General features: G+C 46.4%; 1 protein-coding gene across 1 annotated transcript; it reads right to left on the bottom strand.

Annotated features, from left to right (window-relative positions):
- Positions 1 to 2,769: 2,769 nt before the first annotated feature.
- On the bottom strand, positions 2,770 to 14,901 carry LOC309325919 (vomeronasal type-2 receptor 26-like). Its single transcript, XM_081834298.1, has 5 exons — positions 14,433 to 14,901; positions 6,990 to 7,814; positions 6,138 to 6,365; positions 5,088 to 5,214; positions 2,770 to 4,926 (listed from the first exon to the last, which is right to left on the bottom strand). Exons 1-5 carry the CDS (start codon positions 14,592 to 14,594, stop codon positions 4,028 to 4,030), a joined length of 2,241 nt encoding a protein of 746 aa, XP_081690424.1. The 5' UTR covers positions 14,595 to 14,901; the 3' UTR covers positions 2,770 to 4,027.
- Between the last annotated feature and the right edge of the window lie 7,157 nt (positions 14,902 to 22,058).

Genomic DNA, 22,058 nt, shown 5'->3' with positions numbered 1-22,058 from the left:
GCCCAGCCAGATGGGCGGGGCATAACAAACAAACAAACAATTTACATAAGTGCATTGAGTCCACCATGCTGAAATCAGGCAATAAACCTCCATTTTCAACACAGCCTGAAAACTGACCATTCGGAAGCCACTCCTTTTGTCGGCCATCCAATCCGAAACAGCACTAGCAGACCCTTTAGAGTTAAAATCCCCTTAAGGAAGAGTGGCCTCTATAGGAGTGGCTGTGTAAAGAGCAAATTCTGCCGAGAAAGAGCTTGGCAGCACTTCGTCCATCACACATCAGCGGCTCCAGTGGAGAAATGTGCCTTGTGGAAATCACCCAATAAGCCTGTGAAACTCTTATCAATGGAAAACACTGTAAATGTTCAAATAAACCGTTTTATTTGTACGAAGGGGTAGAAACTCAGCCTACAAAGGCACGGCTGGAGTGGTCCTGAGCCCTCGGGCTGGTCGAAGCGAGAGGAGCCATCATCCCCAAAGCGCAAGAGTGCCGACTCGGACCTCTCCCTCTTGGCTGCCAGAGGGCAAGGCGGGACCAGATGGACAGGCTGAGAGTCACCCACTCACAATCAGGGACTATTTGCACAAGAGACTGGGCCAAGAGAAAGGAACAAACGTGACTGTAGTGTAAAAGAAAACGGGAATCCTTGCTTCAAGGAGGAAAGATGAGTGATACCCTGACATCTTGACTGAAAGGTGACAAGCCAAGGAGTTTAGTTTCTGTCTATCACAGAACCGTTTTGTGACATGGCATGGCATTTAAATGGTGTTTTCTGGAAATGTTTTGGGGGAAATTGTAGCTTTTAAAAGGGTTGCACACCTTTGTCCGGGGCTGCTTCTTTTTGCTTGCTTGCTGGGGGGGGGGGGTTGCAACAATAAAGATGGGGCTTAATAGCTTCATATACCTGCCTGCGGTCTCTTGGATGGTTCTGACTGGCAAAAGGACCTCCCAAGATCACCAGATCGCAGAGTGGAATGTGCTGTACTCAGTGATCCTCTTTTTTTGTGATAGCCTTTTTAAATTTTTCAGAAATAACCAAAATAAAAACAACAGCAACAACACAACAGAAGATAAAGGGGGTGGGGAATCATATGCGAAATTTTAAAAACCATATTCTTTTTAGTAGACTTCCCTCCCCTCCCCCTCTTGGTTTCATTATATTAAATAATAATAATAATAATAATAATAATAATAATGATGAATTTTATTTATATCCCGCACTCCCCAGCCGAAGCCGGGCTCAGGGCGGCTCACAAACAATAAAACAGTACAAAAGTACAACACAACCCTCTAAAATCATTCATTATAAAATTAATTCAAATCAAGCCACTGCCAACCATTGGGCCAGAGCTCCGCGAAGATTGCCGAGGGATTTATGCACGTCCATCGAACCTTATATTCTTAACAGTACAATTTTAAAACCTTCTTCATCTTATTACAACTGAGTTGTAAAAGTTATACTGATGTACAAGTCTAAACACAAGCTTAAAAGAGATGCATTAAACATTTGCCCCCCTTTTAAACTCAAATTCCTTCTTTCTATGGCTTCAGATTAACTAAATTGTCCTGCATCGTTCAAGAGTTTATTTTGCCAATCTTCTTGTCTTCTCCGGCGGAGGCTGACCTGCCTTGGTCTGGGATCCTGTCTCCGGTACTGGAACAAAACCTTTCGCTTGGTAGGTCCATCAAACCTTGTGCATCTCAGTATCTTCACCAGTTTTTTCTTAACATTAATCATTTCCCACATATTCTTCAAATCTTTATACATCTTTTCCCAGGCCTTTTAAATAATTTTACGTTTCCACCACATATAGTAACCTCTTGTGCATTTTGCCCTCCCTTCTTGAGGTCAAAGCCTCCTAAATCTTTTCACATGAGGTATCACTTTTATCAGTCAAAGTTTTCCAGATCATTTCACATATAATACCATTTTTGTCTTGAACTCCCCTTACTTTCCCTTGTATTTTCCTTGTGTCTCGTCTCTCTACCGTTTCCACCTTGGTGGTTTGTGTATTTGCCGTTTTTAATTGTGTCACGGCCACTGCAAGGAAATTATTATTTTTTGCAAATTTAAGAAACTGCTCTGTTAACATCTTCTTTTATCTGATCAAACAGTTCTATTTTCATATCTAAAAGAAAATCATGCAATTCATCTCTTATGTTCTTTTGAATTATGGCCTGGCTGGTTCCTTTTAACATATGGATTTTTTCCTCTGCCATTTCTAGTTTAGAGCGGGGGGGGGGGGGACTCTTCCCATTTCCCAGCTTCCTCTAGGGTTTGCTTTCAGAACAAGAAGCCTTTCCCCACCACTAATAGTGTTATTTTCAGCTTTATCAGTACTTTGTCAGAGACTTTCCTCCAGGTTCAGTAGAGGAAAACCAGTACTTTCAATTTTACCCCTCCCCTCCCCCACCTTATTCACGAATATAATTTGTAGCAATTATATATTCAGATCTTTACATCCATTCACATCCAAATCATTTTTATATTCAATATAATAAGTCTGTACTATTAAATTTTGATAGCTCAATATTAATAATAAATCTTCTAGCTCTGTTTGTGAGCTGCAGGACCCCAAGACACCCCAGTGCTCTTCTTGGGGGTTTTGGGGGGAGGTGTGTCACCCTAGCGTCAACAAACCGAGAAACAGAACTCAAATTACTGAGGTTTGCAACCTGAAGGGACAGTATTGAATGACTCAGCAAGCGATTCAGAGGATAGATGCACTCATCTGACAACCTGCCTCAAAAATTAATACACAATTATTTTTCAGAGGTAGGTTTTCAGCCAGTGCCAGATGAGCACAGGCAGTACCTAAACCAATCCATCTCTCAGGAAGAAGTCCTTGAGGCAATGGAGATCTTCACAGACTTGGCAAAGGGTCAGGGCAGCTCATGTCCTGGAGTTGCATAAGTCCGCTCTTCTCCAGGGTTTTTCCCAAGCAAGCAGAGACTGCGCTTGTGTGACGTTCTTCTCTTCTCCACCCTTTTCCTGCCTCTTCTGGTTCTGAGAGACCAGGAGGGAGGGGAGTTTGTGGCTGCAGGAGGGGGAGCCTGACTCGCCTCTGCCTCTTGGCCTCCCCCTTCCCTCCCTCCTGCTTCAGCTTCGGCCTCTGATTCTGGACTGACTGCCCTCTCCACAGACTCTCCCCGCTCACTAAGCCCTGTTACCTTCTCAGCTTCTGACCCCTCTTTCCCCCAGTCTTCTCGCTCTGACCTCCCATCGTTGTCCCACCGCCTCTCCCCAGGCTCTCAGCCTTCTGCCCTGTTGAATGGTTCCCCAGCTGGTTCCCCCCATCATTTCAGACAGAAGATGAAAATGAGTCAGGCTTTGGGAGATCAGATTCATTGGCAGCAAAGAAGCAGCTAAAAAAAGGAGAGTTCTTACCCATTAGTTTATTCAATAATCACAACGAGAGACAAAGGAATGTGGTCTCTCTCTAGAAATGGCCTTGCTCAAAGTCAAGTCCCCCCAACTTTGCCTCCCCTATTCTGTGTTGGCCAATCTGAGCCTTCTGCAGCTGAGCTCTCTGTTCTACTATCCTCAATGCCTGTCTTGTCTTGTGAAAAGGGGCGGGGCGGGGGTCAGGAATGCTTTCCAAAGACACTGAGTCTGTCAGCTGTCTCTCTCCTCCTCCTCCTCCTCCTCCTCCTCCTCCTTCTTCCTCTTCCAATCTTCCCCAGCTTTTCCCTCCGCAGCCTCTGAACTATGCCCTTCTGCATACAACTGATCCAAATCCATACTGTCCTCCAGAACCAGCCAGGATGACCCAGATGAGGATCAGGAGCAGAAACAACAACATGACGTTTAAGGTATCTTGTTGGAATCAGCCTGTGAAAAAGATCTTCAGTCCAAGAGCTTGTAGTCGTGGCAGTTATTATAGGTTCATTTTCATCATTCATGACTTATGCAAAATGAAGAGAGATTTTATTGATGGAGCATTAATCTAAAAACAACTATGTGTGTTTCCTTTCTGCAGTGTTGGGTAGAATCAACATGGAATACTATACAAATCCGATGCCATCTTAAGTCCTTGTTCCCAGGTGCTCCTTTGTATTCAGATCAGGCCTCAGCACAATAACGTAGCACTTGGGGAGGAAGATGCAGCCCAGAAGCCCAGCACTGGAGGCCAACATAGAGAAGATCTGCACGGCCACCATGTACTTGCCCTTGGTGCTCAGGTAGGTGGGCACAAAAGACACCCAAACACTGCAGAAGACCAGCATGCTGAAGGTGATCAGCTTGGCTTCGTTGAAGGACCCAGGCAGCTTCCTGGCTAGGAAAGCCACCGTGAAGCAGATGGCAGCCAGGAAGCCCAGGTAGCCGAGGGCAACATAAAACATGGCCACAGAGCCTTCGTTGCATTGCAGGATGATCTCTTCCACCTGGGAGTGCATGTCGGGCTCTGGGAATGGGGGAGAAGAGCCCAGCCAGATGGTGCAGATGAGAACTTGCCCCCCAGAACAGGAGATGACAATGGAGTTGGCCAGAGTCTTCCCTAGCCATCTCCTCACCCTGTTCCCTGGCCTTGTGGCCAGGAAGGCCAGCACCACCGTGATGGTCTTGGCCAAGAGAGAAGAAACAGCAACGGAGAAGATGATGCTGAAGGCCGTTTGTCGGAGAAGGCAGGTCGCTATTCTTGGTTGCCCAATGAAGAGGAAGGAGGACAAACAGGAAAGCAGAAGGGAGGCGAGCAGGATGTAGGAGAGGTCCCGGTTGTTGGCTTTGACTATTGGGGTTTCTTTGTATTTAATGAAGATTCCTAACACAATGCCTGCTGTAGAAGATAAGAAGAGGACAATGGAAGCTAAGGTGATCCCCAGATGTTCTTCATAAGCCAGGAAGGTGATAATCTTGGAGACACATTGATCTCTGTCCTTGTTTGGATGCTGATCTTCTGGGCATTTGGTGCAACGTTCTGCATCTGAGGAAGAGGAAAAGAGTGGCTTCAGCATCTCTTACATCCATGACCCCCTGTGCCCCGGAAATAAGAATGTGTAAAGAGGTAAAGAGGGGCAAGCAATTCTTTGTTCCTTTTTTGCAAAGGGCAAGAATGCTTCCTCTCTTGTAATCCTTCTCACCCACCTTCTTGGTTGGACATGGTTCCTTCCGCACAAGGATCACAAGCATAGCAGCAAACAGGCTTTCCTTCTGGAACCACCTTTGCAAATCCAGGTTGACATATTTTGCTGCACCTGGAACGAGGCACGGCCTAACCATGAAGATAAGAAGGTGCATGGAGAATCAATAAAAATGATAGGGCGGGCGGAGAAGGTGAATTTTGACAGTTTGCAAATGATCTCTTGTCCCCCTGACCCTGTCCACTTCTTGCACAGAAGCATCTCTTTGTTCGTTTGTTCATGCAAGTTTTATATCACACGTTTATATACAATTCAAAATGTTGGTGCTGATCTTAAAGCCCTAAACAAACTTGGCCCTGTACGCTTGAAGGTGTGTCTCCTTCCCCTTTATCCAGCCCTGACCCTGAGTTCCAGCTCCAAGGGCCTTCTGGCGGTTCCCTCCCTGTGAGCAGTGAGGTTACAGGGAACCAGGCAGAGGGCCTTCTCATTGGTGGCGACTTCCATGTGGAACAACCTCCCATGGGATGTCAAGGAAATAAGTAACTAGCTGACTTTTAGAAGGCAGTCCTATACAGAGAAGTATTAAATATTTGAGGTTTTATTGTACCAATTGGCTGTTTAGATCTCTAATGTGGTTTTGTCAAACTTAGGATTCTCCCACATGTCAAACCACAGGGTGCACACGCCAGCCTCCTTTGATGCTGGGGTGTGTGGAAGGTGTGGGAAGGAGAGAGGGGGGGGGGAGGAAGGGAGAAGAGAAGAGGAGAAGGAAAGAGGGCTGGGTGCTGCTTTCTTTCCTCCCCAGGTGGACTGAGAGGGACCTGGCTGGGAAACATAGTCTGCCTTTTCTCAGGATGCCTGGGCGCTAGCGCATTCTTGAGGCTCCAGATTCCTCTCCCCTCTCAGCTGCTGTGGCAAGAAGGAGCAGCGCTGGCAGCTGAAGCTGGGTGGAAAGAGCACCATTGGTCCCCCTTCTAAGGCCATTTGGCAAAAGAGGCTCCAGGAAGAGGACGAGCAGGATCTCCTAGCCTTCTTCCTGGGTAACATCCCCTACCTTGTGGAACTTCTTAGGCCACTCAATGGCTTCTGGGTTGATGGTAAACTTGATGGCAGGAGATGCCTCTCTCCTTGTACTGCCAATCTTCACTAGAGCACGAGACTTATTGGGAAACATCACCCAATTCATAATATCAAAGTCAGGAGGCAGCTCCCAATTCTCATCCAAACATATTGTGCCCCTGGAGGTATTCAAACACTGGATTTCTTTTAAGAAAGGGTGGAGCTGGAATGACAGGGAAAACAGCAGCATTTTATTTTTCCTCACTTGGAGCAAGGAGCTTTGCAGAATAAGATTAATGCAAATAATAAATAAGATCAATACGAAACACAATAAAATCATTTTTTCCCTATTTTTTTATTAGAATTTTTATTGCAATGTAAATACATCAATACCAAACTATACATAAATAATAATATAAATAAAAGGAAAAAAGAAAAAAGAAAGAAAAGAAAAAAGAAAAGTAGACAGTAAAAGAATAAAGAAAAGTATATTTCAATACAATAAACACTATTTTACACAATAATAATAGTAATAGACTTCCATCACTCTTACAACACTTCCTTTCACATTTCATATTTTATTTCATGTTTTATCTGTATTTCAGTATTATTTGCATCTTAATATATAGATATGCATATATATATGTTTCCCCTTTTCCATTCACGAGGTCATTCTAGACACAGCCAAATTTTTACGTTAGAACCTTGTCTTTCTAAATAATCATTCAAGCACTTCCATTCCTTCTTTTCTGGATTCATTGGCTTTAATCTTATTATATCCATCAATTTGGCCAGTTCCAAATATTCACATAATTTACATAACCATTCTAAATGCCGAAGGAAATACCTGCCATGGCTGAAGCCTTCCCTGTTCCCGTTGGGCTCCTTCTCCCACCATCAGCATCCGCCATGGTCTAGATGAAAACGCAGCATTCAAGGCCTGGGCTGCAGCTTGGACATTGATGTAAGTGGCATAGCTGTCTCCAGACAGAGCGCTCTCAATCTCCTCTTGGGGCAAAGACTCCCGTTCCTCCTTCTCTCTGCATCTTATCCGGCCTTTCGGGGATAAAACATGCTTGGAATATGAACAGTGAAATGCTACACTCCAAAAAAGGAAAAAATTACGGAACACTGATTCATCATAACCATGTTTGGTGCTCCTTATCCTGGTCTTAACTGCAAAAGAGAGAGAACCTTGAATGTACTGGATGTACCTAGGAGAGAAAGTCAAGCTAATGTTGATGTCCTGGAAAGCAGTTGTGATCCAGACTGTTCCCGGTATTTCCTTCTTCCAATATTCCTCAATACTCATACATATTTCCATTATTAAGAAAATTTCCTTTGTATCAGTTACATAGCAAACAAATACCCCAACTTGTCTCCTGTTGATAACAGCTTCACTTGGGTCCATTAGTTCAAATAAATCCTCTTCTGTATATATTTTTGAGAAGGCAATGCAGATCCCATTTCTGATCATCAGAGGTGTCATAGTCCTCACGAACTTTTCTCCACTGTCATTGTCTGCAGCCAAGAGGCCAACCCACGTCCATCCGAAATGGAGGAGCAACTCCACAATCCCTTGGTACTGACTTTCCTCTTTGGGGAGCATCTGGTAGAGGAAAGGGAACTGTGTTTTATCTTCAAGAACCTGGGCTGTGAAGCCATAACTGAGCTGGTGAGGAAAGGAAAGAGTAATTGTTTTGCTTTCAGGAAGGGAGCAGATATTTAGTAATCTGAAATGATTGATATAAATTATGCTGGTGGGGCCAATGGGAGCTTTATTCCGAAACAGCTGGTGGTGTCAGGAACTGTTCAGATGAGAAGAAGAGGTGGAGACCCTCAAGAGTCTTCCAGGGAGGGGGCAGAGGAAGACAGCATGGAGCCAGGTTTGTGGTGGTGGGAAGAGGACACAGCCCAGAAGAAGAAAAGAGCTGGGGAATGTTGGAAGGTGAGGAAGAAGGGCAAGGTGGCAGATCCACCAGCCCTGAAGAGAGACAGGAGTCAGATGCAGTGGAGACAAGATCGGAGCCAGTTGAGACTAGGTCCCTTGGGACCCAGAGGCAGAAGGGGTCCCTTGGCCACCACCATAGGCAGCAGGAGGGGTCTGATATGCAAGCTGGGGCAAGGAGGAGTGGGCACACTGGGCAACAGCTCCAGCCTGGAGGGAACATACTTTGTGGTTCTCTGTCTCTTTCGTTTGATATTAAGAAGTGAAGGGATAAAAACGTTCCCTGCCTGCCTGGTTCCCCTTGCCGGTACTTTGCCTCTCAGCTCCCTCCCTGTCAGGTGGGGGCCAAGTAGGAAAAGGCTCAGTACCTTCAAAAAAGAGTGTTGGATTACATTTCATTTATTATATTTCTGTGCTGCTTTTCATTCACAAAAACCACAAAGCGGCTCATGAACAGCAAAAACGTGATAGAACATCACAAATGCAACATAATTCATATAGAATAATTTACAAATCCTCAGTAAAACAATTACTTTTTATAAGACACTCTTAACAAAACAACAGTACAATTTCAACAAAAGTAACTGAACTAAGTGATTTCAGTCGCAAAGTGATTTCATTCTCTTTATTCAGCTCATAGTGGTGAGGAGGAATGAATGAAAGTCCCCTCAAAGTATCTGCTTTATATACATTATTTACACAATGGGCTGCAGATGATTGGCTAATTCCGGAATTCTACTGTAAGCCAATCAGGTTGTGGATTCACTTCAATCTGGAGCATGATTGGGCGGTTCCTGCCAACCAATCATACTGCTGCATTGTTCTAGGACCAATCAGACTGCTGCATTCTGTTTTTTTTTTTATAATAATTTTTATTAAGTTTTCACAACATAAACATAACAACATAAACATAACAAGAAAAAATAACAATACAACATAGAAAAAGAAAAAACACAGATCATACAAACTTGAAGACTTCCCCATACCTCTCCTGTTCTGCACCCTTATTTCACAATTCTCTCTAGCAACCCTTCAGTCAATTTTTACATATCACCTCCTTAAAACTTCTTCCCTATGGTTTATAGTTTACAGCTGTAAATCTTTATTTCTTACCCCTCGACATCTTTTCAGTCCTTAATTTGACAACAATTCTCAAGATACACTTTAAATTTCTTCCAGTCCTCCTCCACCGCCTCCTTCCTCTGGTCACGGATTCTGCCGGTCATCTCTGCCAGTCCCATATATTCAATCACCTTCGTTTGCCATTCTTCCAGAGTGGGTAGTTCTTGCAACTTCCAATACTTTGCTAGTAGTATTCTTGCTGCTGTAGTGGCGTACATAAAAAAAGTCCTATCCTTCTTTGGTACCAATTGGCCCACCATACCCAAGAGAAAGGCCTCTGGTTTCTTAGGAAATGTCCACTTAAGGACTTTCTTAATTTCATTATAGATCATTTCCCAGTAGGCCTTAATCTTTGGGCAGGTCCACCAAAGGTGATAGAAGGTTCCTTCAGACTCTTTACATTTCCAACATTTATTGTCAGGCAGATGATAGATCTTAGCCAGCTTGACTGGGGTCATGTACCACCTATAGATCATTTTCATTATGTTTTCTTTCAAGGCAGAACATGCCGTAAATTTCATGCCGGTGGTCCATAACTGTTCCCAGTCAGCAAACATAATATCATGACCTACATCTTGCGCCCACTTAATCATTGCTGATTTTACCGTTTCATCCTGTACATTCCATTTCAGCAGTAGATTATACATTCTAGAAAGATTCTTAGTATTGGAATCTAATAGCTCTGTTTCTAACTTAGACCTCTCACTCTGAAAGCCTATCTTCCTGTCTTGCTTAAATACTTCATTTATCTGATGATAATGCAACCAGTCTCGGACTTTTGACTTTAGCTTCTCGTAGCTCTTAAGTTTATATTTATCACCATCATGTTCCAAAATTTCCGAGTATTTTAACCAGTCGGAGTCCATGTTGAGTCTTTTAACTGCCTTTGCTTCCATTGGTGATAACCATCTGGGGGTTTTACTTTCTAATAAATCCTTATATCTAATCCAAACATTATACAGCGCCTTTCTGACAATATGGTTTTTGAAACTCTTGTGTACTTTTACCTTGTCATACCATAAATACGCATGCCAACCTAAATTATTGTCATATCCTTCTAGATCCAAGATATCTGTGTCCTCAAGAAGTAGCCATGATTTCAGCCAGCAGAAAGCTGCTGCCTCGTAGTAAAGCCTTAAGTCCGGCAGGGCAAAACCCCCTCTATCTTTCGCATCTGTTAAAATCTTAAATTTAATTCTTGGCTTTTTGCCCTGCCAGACAAATTTAGAAATATCTTTTTGCCATCCTCTGAGGCACTCCACCTTGTCCAGAATTTGTAATGTTTGAAACAAAAACAGCACTCTTGGCAATACATTCATTTTAATAACAGCAATACGGCCTAGCAAGGAAAGTTTCAGCCTCGACCATGTGTCTAGATCTTTTTTAACTTCTGTCCAACATTTTTCATAATTGTCCTTAAATAAATTAATATTTTTTGATGTTACATCCACCCCCAGATATTTCACTTTCTTTACTATTTCCAAACCAGTTACACTCTGGAATCTATCTTTCTCTTCCAATGTCAAATTTTCCCCCAAAACTTTCGTTTTTTGCTTATTCAGTTTAAACCCTGCCACTTGACCAAAAACTTCAATTAGTTCTAATACTCTTTTAGTACTCTCATCTGGCTGTTGCAGTGTTAACACCAGATCATCTGCATATGCCCTTAATTTATAGGATTTCACTCCGACCTGAATCCCTTTAACCAGCGGGTCCACTCGAATCATATTTAATAAAACCTCCAGGACCGATATAAAAAGAAGGGGGGATATCGGGCATCCCTGTCGTGTCCCTTTTTCTATTGAGATTTCGTCCATAACCATACCATTCACTATCAGTTTAGCTTTTTGTTCAGAATATATCGCACCAATACCGTTTTCAAATCCCTGGCCTACCCCCATCCCATGGAGATTCTTCCTCATAAAACTCCAACAAATATTGTCAAAGGCTTTCTCCGCGTCCACAAAGATCAAAACTGCTTTTCTGTTAATCTCTCTTTCCAACAATTCCAAAATGTCTAAAATGTTCCTCACATTACTCGAGATATGTCTTCCTGGGAGAAAGCCTGCTTGGTCCTTATGAATCTCCCCTGCTAGAATTCCTTTAAATCTTTTTGCCAAAATGTCTGCAAAAATTTTGTAATCCACATTTAGTAAGGATATAGGCCGGTAGTTTTTAACCTGGTTTTTCCCAGTCTCTGTCTTCGGTATAAGTGAGATGAATGCCTCTTTCCACGATTCAGGAGCCCTTTTCCCTTCTAGAATTTGATTACAAACCTCTTTTAACGGTTGGATTAACCAGTCTTTTAACATTTTATAATATCTTGCCGTTAAACCGTCTGGTCCTGGTGATTTCCCCACTTTCATATTCTGAATGGCACCCTCTATTTCTTGTTCTGTTATTCTCCCATTTAGGATCCTTCTACTTTGTTCTGGAATTCTTGATAGTCCATATTTTCCAATAAATTCCTCTATCTTTTGTTCATCTTTTGGCCCTTGAGTATACAGTTTCTTGAAGAAACTCTGAAAGCAATTGCTTATTTCATTTGGTCTGGTAATAATTTTCCCCTCTTCTTCAAGGGATGTCACGGTGTTCAGTTTTTGTCTTTTTTTCAATTGCCATGCTAGCAGTTTCCCGCATTTATCTGCTGATTCAAAGGTCTTTTGTTTCATCTGTCTTATTTTCCATTCTATTTCCTGATTCATCAGTTCCATATATTGCATCTGATAGTATTTTATTTCTCTCAAAATTTGTTGTGACTTTGGATTAGATCTCAATTTTTTCTCTGCTTCTTTCATCTTATCTAGTATTTTCTCTTCCTTCTCCTTTTGCCTTTTCTTCTTCAAAGAATTCTGTTGAATAAGGAAACCGCGCATCACGGCTTTGCTTGCATCCCAAATTATTCTCTTCTCCACTTCTGTTCTTAGATTTATTTCAAAATAATCTTTTAATGTTTTTTGGGCCTTCTGATAGATTTCTTCATCTCTTAAGAGGGTGTCATTCATTCTCCATCTGAATGTTCCCGCTGTTGTTAATCTCATTTCCATCTTCACAGCATTATGGTCGGAGCATGTTTTAGGGCAGATTTCTGTTTTTTTCACTCTTGATGCCAGATTACTGGAAATCCAAATTTGGTCAATTCTAGTCCATGTCAATTTTGCTTCAGAGAAGAAGGTTCCCTCTCTTTCTAGAGGGTTCCTTGTTCTCCAGATATCTATAAGGTCCATGGTGTCAGTCATTTCAAAGAAGGTCTTTGGTAGTCTCCCATCCTTAGATATCACAAGTCTTTGTGCTTTATCCATGTTCGTGGAGACTACTCCATTCATATCGCCCATCATCACGATTTTATAGTCCATAAAGTCTGTTAGAGTCTCATGCAGCTTCTTGAAGAATTCCGCCTTCCCTTCGTTGGGAGCATACACTCCTATTATTAAAAGTTTTCCCCCTTGTAGTTGAATTTCCACTGCCAGATATCTTCCTTGCTCATCTTTAAATATCATTTTAGGAGCCAGTCTTTCTTTGATATACATCACAACGCCTCTTTTTTTAACTTTGTCCGATGATATAAATTCAAGGCCTAATCTTCTATTTATAAGGAGCTTCCTATGTACCCTTGCAATGTGTGTTTCTTGAAGGCATATTAAGTCCAATTGTTCTTTCTTTAAGATATGAAAAACTTGTTTCCTTTTTCGGGGAAGGTTCAGGCCATTACAATTCCAGCTTAAAAGCTGCAGGGACATCTTTATTGATGGGTATCTGTTCCTCCAACCGCACCACTGAGTTGTTCTTCAGCCGATAGTGAATCAAGTCCAAATGATAAGTTAGCAATGTCAGTTGGTTCTTTTACTCTGCCTGAGCTTGTTTAGTTTTAGATCTTGTTGATATTTCCTCTGGCTGCTTGCTCATAGCCAAGGTCGTTCTCACAGGAAAGGTTTTTAGAGTGGAAAATCCCACTGTTTCCCTTCAATGGAACACTGAAACAATGTCACTCTTCCCCTCTAGAGGCAGTAAAACAAGTCTGGTCTCTCAAAGTTACAAGGAAGCTTTAGGCATGTAACAAAGTAATCCAACAGTTCCACCTAGACCCCTTTTATATCAATTAGGGGTGCTATAATGTTCCCAGCAAGCCAAAGTCAGTATTTTGTATCAGATAAAGTCCTTTATATCCACAGTTCAATTTTTGACAGCTTTTGACAGGTCCCTCTATTCAGGCGATACAGTGTAACTCCGGCAGCCCTTGCCAGGGGAGACTGGCGGTGAGGGGGTTTTCTTAATATTGTCTAAAGCAGGTTGATGTTGGTCTATTTTCTCATCCCCCCACCTCCTGCCCAGGGGGGGGGGAAGGTCGCTTTCGATGTCGGGTTGAGTTAGTAAAAAGAATTTTACATTTAAATGCAGCTTGATTTTCTGTTGCTTGTCAGATCGTGCAGTTTTGGGAGGCAGACTTCCTTGATTTAATGCCTTGCCCGTTTTCAGCCAAATTGAAAATTTAGTCCCGTTAATACTTCAAAGGTTGTTCTTACTCACGGGTGTTACTGTCGAATTGTAGTTTCAGGAAGGAATCGGCGCTCTCCGTCAATGGCGACGCGGCTTCACTCCGCAGGCTGGGTTGCGACTCTCAGCACCGCACTCACACCCGATGCCGCTCCGGAGCCTTTAAAAAGGCTCTTTCGCAATACCGGGGGGTGCAAAGGTGCCCGCCGAGTCTCCTTGCTCACGAGCTTCCGCGCCCGTGATTTTAGGGGTCCCCCGCTCAGACTGCTGCATTCTGAATCCTATTGTTCTAGGACCAATCAGACTGCTGCCTTTTGGATCCTATTGTTCTAGGACCAATCAGACTGCTGCAGTTTGGATGCTATTCAACACAGTACATAACAGTAACATTATAAGATCAACAAAATACCACAGTATGTATAATCTATGGAATAATATTAACACCCTCAACAAACCAGCAACCAGAAATGAACCGAGCACTCTTGAATTCATGCACCCAGTCTCCCCACCGCATGACTCATGAACTTTCTCCTGATTCAGTTCACTAAAAGACGCATGCAGATAATGTCCATGGCAGCAGCTCAGGGCTGGAAGGTGGGGCAAGGCAGGTGGGAGAAGCCTTGGCCTGATGGCCAGCACATAGCTCAGGGTTTCCCCCCTTAACGCCCCCCAGGAGAAAGTAGAGTTTCAGTCTCTGTCCCTCCATGCCCCCTGTCCCATTCATACCTGTGGGATTTTGTAGATGCCTGACATGGTGGAAATCTCCTTTGAGATGTCAGAATCACTCCTTCCAAGAACAGCCAGAAGGGGATTCTCTTCTCCGCAGCGATAATTGGGAATGTTTCTTCCGCTGCCTGCAAGCAGCTCTAGCATGGCATCTGAAGTCATCCTGGCATCAAAATAGTTCTCATAGAGGTTGTAGCCAAGGGTGGTGTTGGGTAAGAGCCTGAGATCCTGGCTGATCTCCTGGATGGTGAACAGGAAGGAGAAGATGTGCCAGTAGAACGAAAATGTGTCGCTGCAATGAATGGACCAATTTAAAAGACTCAAACCCTCTTCACAGGTGAATGATAACAAAATATTATCCACAAAGATTAGTCTCTATTAAATTATCTTATTGCATTTGTATCCAACCCTTTCCTGACTATTATACAATAAAGATATGGAGATTTGTTCTCCAATCCAGGAGTGTAGAGGTACTCCGGAGAATAAAACAGAGGGGGGGAAATGAATCTCCCTCCCCCCAAATTTGTGAAATACTGGGAAGTTGCTGCAAATGTTTTGCCTGTGCTTTCCCCCCAGGGGCTTGGCTCCTTCAAAGGGGGGCTGTACACATTCCCCAGCTCTTATTCAGAAGGAAAAATGGGGGTCAAGTGGGGGGGATGTTTTGTCCAGGGTGACCAGTGGCTTAGGCACAATATGAGTCCAGGATCTCAAAACTTCTTTACTTAGAAATGAGGATGAGAGAATGAGAGACAAGAAGAAGGAGAAGTAGGAGGAGGAGGAGGAGGAGGAGGAGGAGGAGAACATTTCATTCTCAAAACTGCTCTATTCCTTAAAAGCAATTCTGACTAGGCAGTTTATAAATTGTACAAATAGAATAGTGATAAATCAAAACTTGGCACCTTGGAAACTGCCTGAGTTTCATGCCAGCCTCACCTCCTCCCTGCAGGTGGGAAAATTCAGGGGATCCCTTTGATCCCTGACCAGATTCTCTTGCATTCTTGTGTCACCAACCTGCAAGATGCAAGGCAATAGGAGAGGCTTTGGGGGGAATCTTTTACTGGACCCCACCTCCCATCAGCCCCAGTAGGGCAGCAATTGGGTTGTTGTTTTTATTTTTCTCAGGTATTTTGTGGTTTTATATCTTGATTTTATTCTGTGAACTGCCCTGAGACCCCCGGGTATAGGGATATCTATAAATTCTAACAACAACTACTATCAAGGCCAAGGGTCGGTCAGGCAAGGGGGGTTGTAATCCAGCGATCTCTGGAGGACCCCAGACTCCCCAGCCGTGAGATAGGGGCTCTCTCCTTCAGAGAGAGGGACCAGGGGCAGTTAAAGACTTTGGCATTCCTACGTAAAGAATTACTTACATTAAATGGTTGGTGAAGGGTGTCTGGTTAAAGACATATGGATTATGTTCCAAAATATATTGTGGAGATACGATTCCACCAATGAGAAAGTCTCCAGGCCAGAAGTAATTACGAGCATCAATTTCATCTCTGATCAGATTCAAGGGGCATTTTGCCTTCTGCTTCACACAGACTCCTTGGGAGCAAATTAGCAGCAGGAGCAGCAGGGATCTCATCCTGGCTCTGCCTCCTTCACACCTGTTGTGTGTGGCTCCTCTTCCTTCCTGACCCAGCCAAGCAGGAGAATCACAAGACTCTTGCAAGACCAAAGCTGCAGTGGCTTTCCTCGGGTGGGGGTGGGGGCTCAGCTCTGGCTTCCCTCTTCCCCCCAGCCCTTCACCTGCTCCAAATCTTGACTCACTCTGTCTCCAACACAGGAAATATTATCTGCAACAACTTTTTCTTTTTCACTCACGGTACAATTAATAATGTCATGCTGTTTGTGCTTCAGATGCAATCTCCAGAAACATCTCTTGGGCTTTTAGAAGATGAAATCACTATGATTTTGATAATCATAAGTGGAAGAAATCTCACCTAGATAACTTTCTAGCGTCTTGAATGCCTCAAGCAGCAGCTGCAGAGCTGGAGGAAAACATGTTTGCAATGCTGCTCTAACATTTGGCACAAATCAATAGGGGGGGGCAGAGTTTGGCCTGTTGCAGGAACCCCCCCCCCAACCATTCAGTTGCACAAGCACGACACACACACACACAAACACACACACACACCACTTCCTTTAATAAACTTTATTTGAAAAGCCTTCCATAAATAAGGAAGCGCTTGTGTCAGAGCTGCCCAAGGTCCCAGCTCACAGAGGACCAACGCCAGTTCTTTATATATACAAAAGTCTTTATTAAGGTTCAGTTTCCATTTCAAAGCCGCGGCGCGCAGCTCTACGTCTCAACCCTAGACCGCTGAAGCTCCGTCTGAGTCTCCTCCCCCTAGACACCAGTTTAAGACTCTAGCCTTACTCCACCTCTTCCGTTGTTCTTTCCTCCTCTGGGTCCGTCTGCCCACCGGGGTGTTGCCCTTTCTGGACTCTTCTGATGCTGAAGAGTCCCCGGATTCTTCCCCCTGCCTCCAGCTTGCTTTAGGACCTGGCTCCCAATCCGAGCTCCCTGCTGTCCCGCGCGCCTGTACATTTGAACTTGGCGCGCGCGCCCACCCGGCCACCTTCCTCCTGACCGTTACACTGCTCCTGTCACTTCTTCCCCCTTCGGGGGGGGGGGGCTAGCTGGATCTGACTTCCCCTCCGTTCCCTCACTCAGCGATAGGGGCGTGGTCAGCCCTGACTCATCTTCCCTCCCCACTGGAGGGGAAGCCTGCCCTGACACATGGGACTCTTCCCCCCCGCTACGCTCTGGTGGGGAAACTGGTCCCGATCTCCAGCTGCTGCTTTGGGAGTCGCTGCTGGCCCCTAGCTTCTGGTGCGTCCCTCCCGGGACCCCCCTTGCCCTGGCCATCGGTGCCCCCTTCTGGGAATCTTCCGAATCGCTGGAGAAGCTCATGGAATCTCTCGTCTCACTGTCGTACTCTCCTATGCTGCCCTCGGATTGTTCCCCTTCGCTCTCCGCTTCCTCTCTCCCCTGTGCCTCTGCTCCTGAACCCCTGACAGCTTGAATCATAAGTCTATCCCCACGGAAGCCCATTTGCTATTTTCAATACAGGTAGACCAGTTCCCTATGCAAATAAACTGCTGCGCTCCAGCCAATGAATGTAACTGAATAGCGCCCCTTCTGGCGACCAAGCAGGTACTGCAGGGCCGATGTCTACCTCTCAGTAACTATTGACAGCTGCCAATACAATGTATCTGGGTTTAACTGATCATGACTTGTCCTATCCGAATGTATCCAAGTGTTTCCTCTTGGAGTGAAAGTGTTTTTACCTCTGTAGTGTTTCTGTTATAAATTCAAATAAATTCAGCTGTACATCGGATCTGTACCGTTCCACTTTTGTTCTGCACCTTGGAAGAAGGACTATCAAAGGGGGAGGCTTGACCTAGGGCAGCCATAAGCTCCCAAGCGTACCAACGCGTCCGCAGCGAGCCCACCCCAGTGGGCGTGCCCACACTGATGGTGCCAGAAAGTGGAACATTTCAATTACAAAGAACTTGCATTGGAAGTGGGTTCAGTACGAACCAAAACAAAGGACAGTGACCAACCCTTCCCTCTGGGAGCAGGAAACTGTGAACTCCTCTTTGTCCTCTGGAATGTGCTCATGGGGAGGGGGAAAGAAGGAACCGGACAGGTGACAGGGCACTCAGGTTACCACATCAACCCCTCCTCTTTGTGATGTATCAATGATGTAGTCATGATGTAGTTATGATGTAGTGTTAGGGGTGTAGCATGGGGGATTAGTAACTAATAAAAGTTGGGGTCTTCTTTTGTTTGGCGCTTCCATCTTGCTTTGTCTTGCAGTGAGTTGGAGTCCTGTCACGACAGTCTTAATAAAGACCAAGCCTATTGGCTGCTGTTTTGCTCCAATTTTCCTGGTTGGTGTCCTTGCTTTTTGTCCAAGGGAGCCCTTGGATTCCTCCCTTAACAGTTTGGCGACTGTGCTCAGGGACTCTTGGTTCTCCTATGAAGACGAGGGGGGGGAGATAGAGGGGATCGGGCGCCACTGGGCAACCTTAGCCCAGGGATCCTTTTTCTCTCCCTGCCTTCCCTTTGTGGGAGGTAATCAACTGTCACCAAAGGCTCAGCCAGGAGGAGCAAAGGCAAGGTCAAGCCGGCCAACTAAGGATCCCGGGATCCACGAGGGATGTTCCTAGGACATGAGTATGGTTTGAAATTAGTGCACTGGGAGGGGGGGTGGAAGGATAACATCTCCACGACAACCAAAGCTTTCCTTTTTCCCCCACTCCCCAACCTGATCCCTTGGAGTACGGCCAGAGAAGGTCATGGGAAACCTTTTTCTCTCTGTCTCCTTGACCCGATCCATCGGAGTTTGCCCAGAAAGGGTCGCAGAAAACTCACCACTTTCCTGAATGATACCCTTCAACCCGATCCTTCGGAGTACGGCCAGAGAAGGTCGAAGGGACTTTACCTACGCCTATACTCTTCTTTTCTCCTTCAATCAAATGAAGCCGCACCTCTGCCACGACGACCCTTGTTGGGATGACTCGTGTAGGTTAGAACGCAAGATTGTTTGTTCCTTTCCAAACTTTTGTTTTCTTGGGTCCCAGTCTAGCATTGCGATGTGCAAGTGTCCAGTAGGGAATCCCAAACCTAGCGTTTGAGTTCAGGAAGGAGGTTGTTGTAGACGGTAGAGAGGGAGGTTCAAGGAAGAAGACTGGGCCCCGCACTAGGATTAGTTTTATGAGCAGCTCTGAGTGAATTCTGGATCTGTGGTTTTTCCGGGTTAAGAGACCTGTGGTTTGCAGGCCAGTTGCCTGTGGTTTTAATTGTAGGCAGGGATTGCCTGGTTTTAGATTTCTGCTAGCCTTCTCTGGTCCAATCTATCAGAGTTTGCCCAGAAAGGGCCACGAGGGGGACCTGAGTGTTAGACTGAATACTGATAGGACATTCTTTTCTCTCCCCCCCTCTTTGTCCCTCACTTGTATTTGTTTGTCTATCTCCTTGTATAGTTTGTTATTGAGCAACCCCCCCCTCGGTATAAAAGGAAAATTGGAGCTCAACCTTCCAAGCACCATAGCTGGACTCCTCCTGGCAACAAGGCTTCCATGAAGCCTTTTTGTGATGGCCTGGGATTCCGATTCAGAGGATGAACCAGAGGAATCCCAGCCTGCACAGGAGTCCCCGCCTCCAGGGCCGGCTGAACTGGGGCAAGGCTTAGATGCTGAAGAGCCTGCACCTGTGGCAGAGCACCAGGAGCTGGCCCCAGGTGAAACCCTTCTGGCCCCAGAGGGGCTTGAGGACTCAGTGGCTACAGGTGAGCCTCCTCCAGGGCCCAGTAACCCTTCGGCCTCTCCTGATCTGCAGAGGCTTAGGACAGAGAGGCGAAGGGAACTGGTTGCTCCCAGGAGGAGTGCTCGCCTTAAGGCCAGAGGAGGCGGGGCTCCTGGGGGCCGGGACCGCCCCTGGCCTTAGAAGAGGATAAAAGCCCAGTCAGCCCGGTCCCAGGTTGCGGGAGCAACGTCGTTGTTGGCTTTGGACCTTCCTGTGTTCCTGATCCCTGCTCGGCCTCCTGTTCCTGACCATCCGGTGCTCCTGTTCCCTGCTCGGCCTCCTGTTCCAGCGTACCTGTTCCCCGCCCGGCTCTCCGCCTCGGACCTCGCCCCTCTTCGTGTGGACTCAGACTACGCTCACGGTACCTTTCCCCCGGGTCCAGCACAGTTTGCTCCCGCCACACCCGCACTCCCCCTTCGTTGGGGTGTGTTCGGGAAGAGCCAGAGGCCATGGCTGACCAGGCGGCTGCGCTGGTGGCTTTGGCCCAGAAGAACCAGGCCTTGACTCACACCGTGCAGCAGCTCAGCGACGCGGTTACGGCACTTCAGCAGCGCTTGGAAGCACTACCGGCTCCTGGGGCCGATGCCCCGGCTCCTGGCAAGTACCCAGTGGCTTTGCCCGAGAAATTTGATGGGGCCCCGGCCAGCTTTCCCATGTTCCTCGCCCAAGCCAAGCTGTATATTCAGGGGCGAGCCCGGAACTTCCCTGACGACTGCACCAAGGTGCACTTTTTGATTAGTTTGTTAAAGGACCAGGCGGCCAAGTGGGCGTTGCCGCTACTCAGGCAAGACTCCCCCTTGCTGGCAGACTATACGGGGTTTTGCAATCTTTTGGAGGCCGCGTTCGGCAACCCCCAGAAAAGGAGTCAAGCCAACCGGGCGATTTGGCGGTTGAAACAGGGCAAGTCCACAGTGGCCGCATATACCACGGAGTTTCGGCTGTTGGCACAGGACTTGACCTGGAACGACTCGGCACTGCGGGACTAGTATCTCGAAGGGCTTTCGGACGAGATACTGGACCAGCTGGCCACAATGGAACGCCCCACCACGCAAGACACTCTCATTCAACGGAGTCAACAGATAGACGACCGGCTGGAGGATCGTCGCCAGGCCCGGGGCCGACGACACCTCCAGTTCTTGGCATCAGTTTCTTCCGGCAGCCCCACGGTCACAACTGAGTTATCGGAGGAGCCTATGCAGCTCGGGGCAGTGTGGCCACGCCTTTCCCCCACAGAGAAGGAGCGGCGTCGGGAGGGGAATCTATGTCTCTACTGTGGCGGAAGTGGACACTACGCTCGGTCCTGCCCTGAGAAACGCCAGCCGCAGGGAAACCCCCAACCCCCAGTAGCTGATGGCCCTAGCTACCGGGGGTCCCAAACAGCGCAGAATGGGCCCGCACCAATGGACTTGCAACATCTTATGGTTCCGGTACGTTTATACCCTCCAGGTGGGCCCTGGATTCTTACCCATGCTTTGGTGGATTCAGGAGCAACCCGTTCTTATATGGACGCTGCTTTTGCTGCCCATCATCAGGTGCCACTTCGGAACAAGCCAGAACCGGTCCAGGTGGAAGCAATTGACGGACGGCTTCTACGTTCAGGAGCCATTACTCAGGAGACCCAGCCCCTGGTCCTGTGTCTCCAGCAGCACCGGGAGTTGCGAACTTTGGACATTGCCTCTATGCCCCGGTTCCCCCTCGTGCTCGGGATGGACTGGTTGGAAGCTCACAACGTTCAGATTGACTGGGTCAAACGGACTGTGCACTTCCCAGACCCATGTTCCCATGCTCAATCCGAGACGCTGGCGGCCGCGCCCATGGAGGAGGCAGCACCCACACTCCCAGCCGTGTACCAGGACTACCAGGACGTGTTCGAGGAACGGGGGGCAGACCAGCTGCCGCCGCATCGGCCTTTTGACTGCGGCATAGACCTCCAGCCCGGAGCGCCCTTACCAGTGAGTCGCTTATATTCTCTAACAGAGCCAGAGCGCGAGGCTTTGCAGGACTTCTTGCGCAAGAACCTGGAGCGTGGGTTCATTAGGCCTTCCACCTCACCTACCGCGGCACCAGTGCTCTTTGTTAAGAAGAAATGTGGGGAACTCCGCCCTTGCCATGATTACCGAGCCCTGAACAAAATTACCATCCCAGACTGGTACCCCTTGCCCCTTATCTCGGAGTTGCTGGAGCGGGTGCAAGGGGCACAGGTGTTCACCAAGCTGGACCTCCGGGGGCCTACAACTTGATTCGGATCCGAGCCGGGGATGAGTGGAAGACAGCGTTTGGGACCCGGTACGGGCAGTTCGAATACTTGG

Source organism: Podarcis erhardii (assembly GCF_964252035.2).
Source record: "Podarcis erhardii genome assembly, chromosome: 12".
Taxonomy (NCBI): domain Eukaryota; kingdom Metazoa; phylum Chordata; class Lepidosauria; order Squamata; family Lacertidae; genus Podarcis; species Podarcis erhardii.
Note: the sequence above shows the minus strand (reverse complement) of the source record. Positions and strands in the feature narration are given on the sequence as shown.

Excerpts from the sequence above, each read along its gene's own strand:
- LOC309325919 (XM_081834298.1), bottom strand. The coding sequence starts at position 14,594 with ATGACTTCAGATGCCATGCTAGAGCTGCTTGCAGGCAGCGGAAGAAAC. Across the intron at positions 7,815-14,432 it reads GCATCTACAAAATCCCACAG|CTCAGTTATGGCTTCACAGC; the intron begins GTATGAATGGGA and ends TTTCCTCACCAG. Across the intron at positions 4,927-5,087 it reads AACCATGTCCAACCAAGAAG|ATGCAGAACGTTGCACCAAA; the intron begins GTGGGTGAGAAG and ends CCTCTTCCTCAG.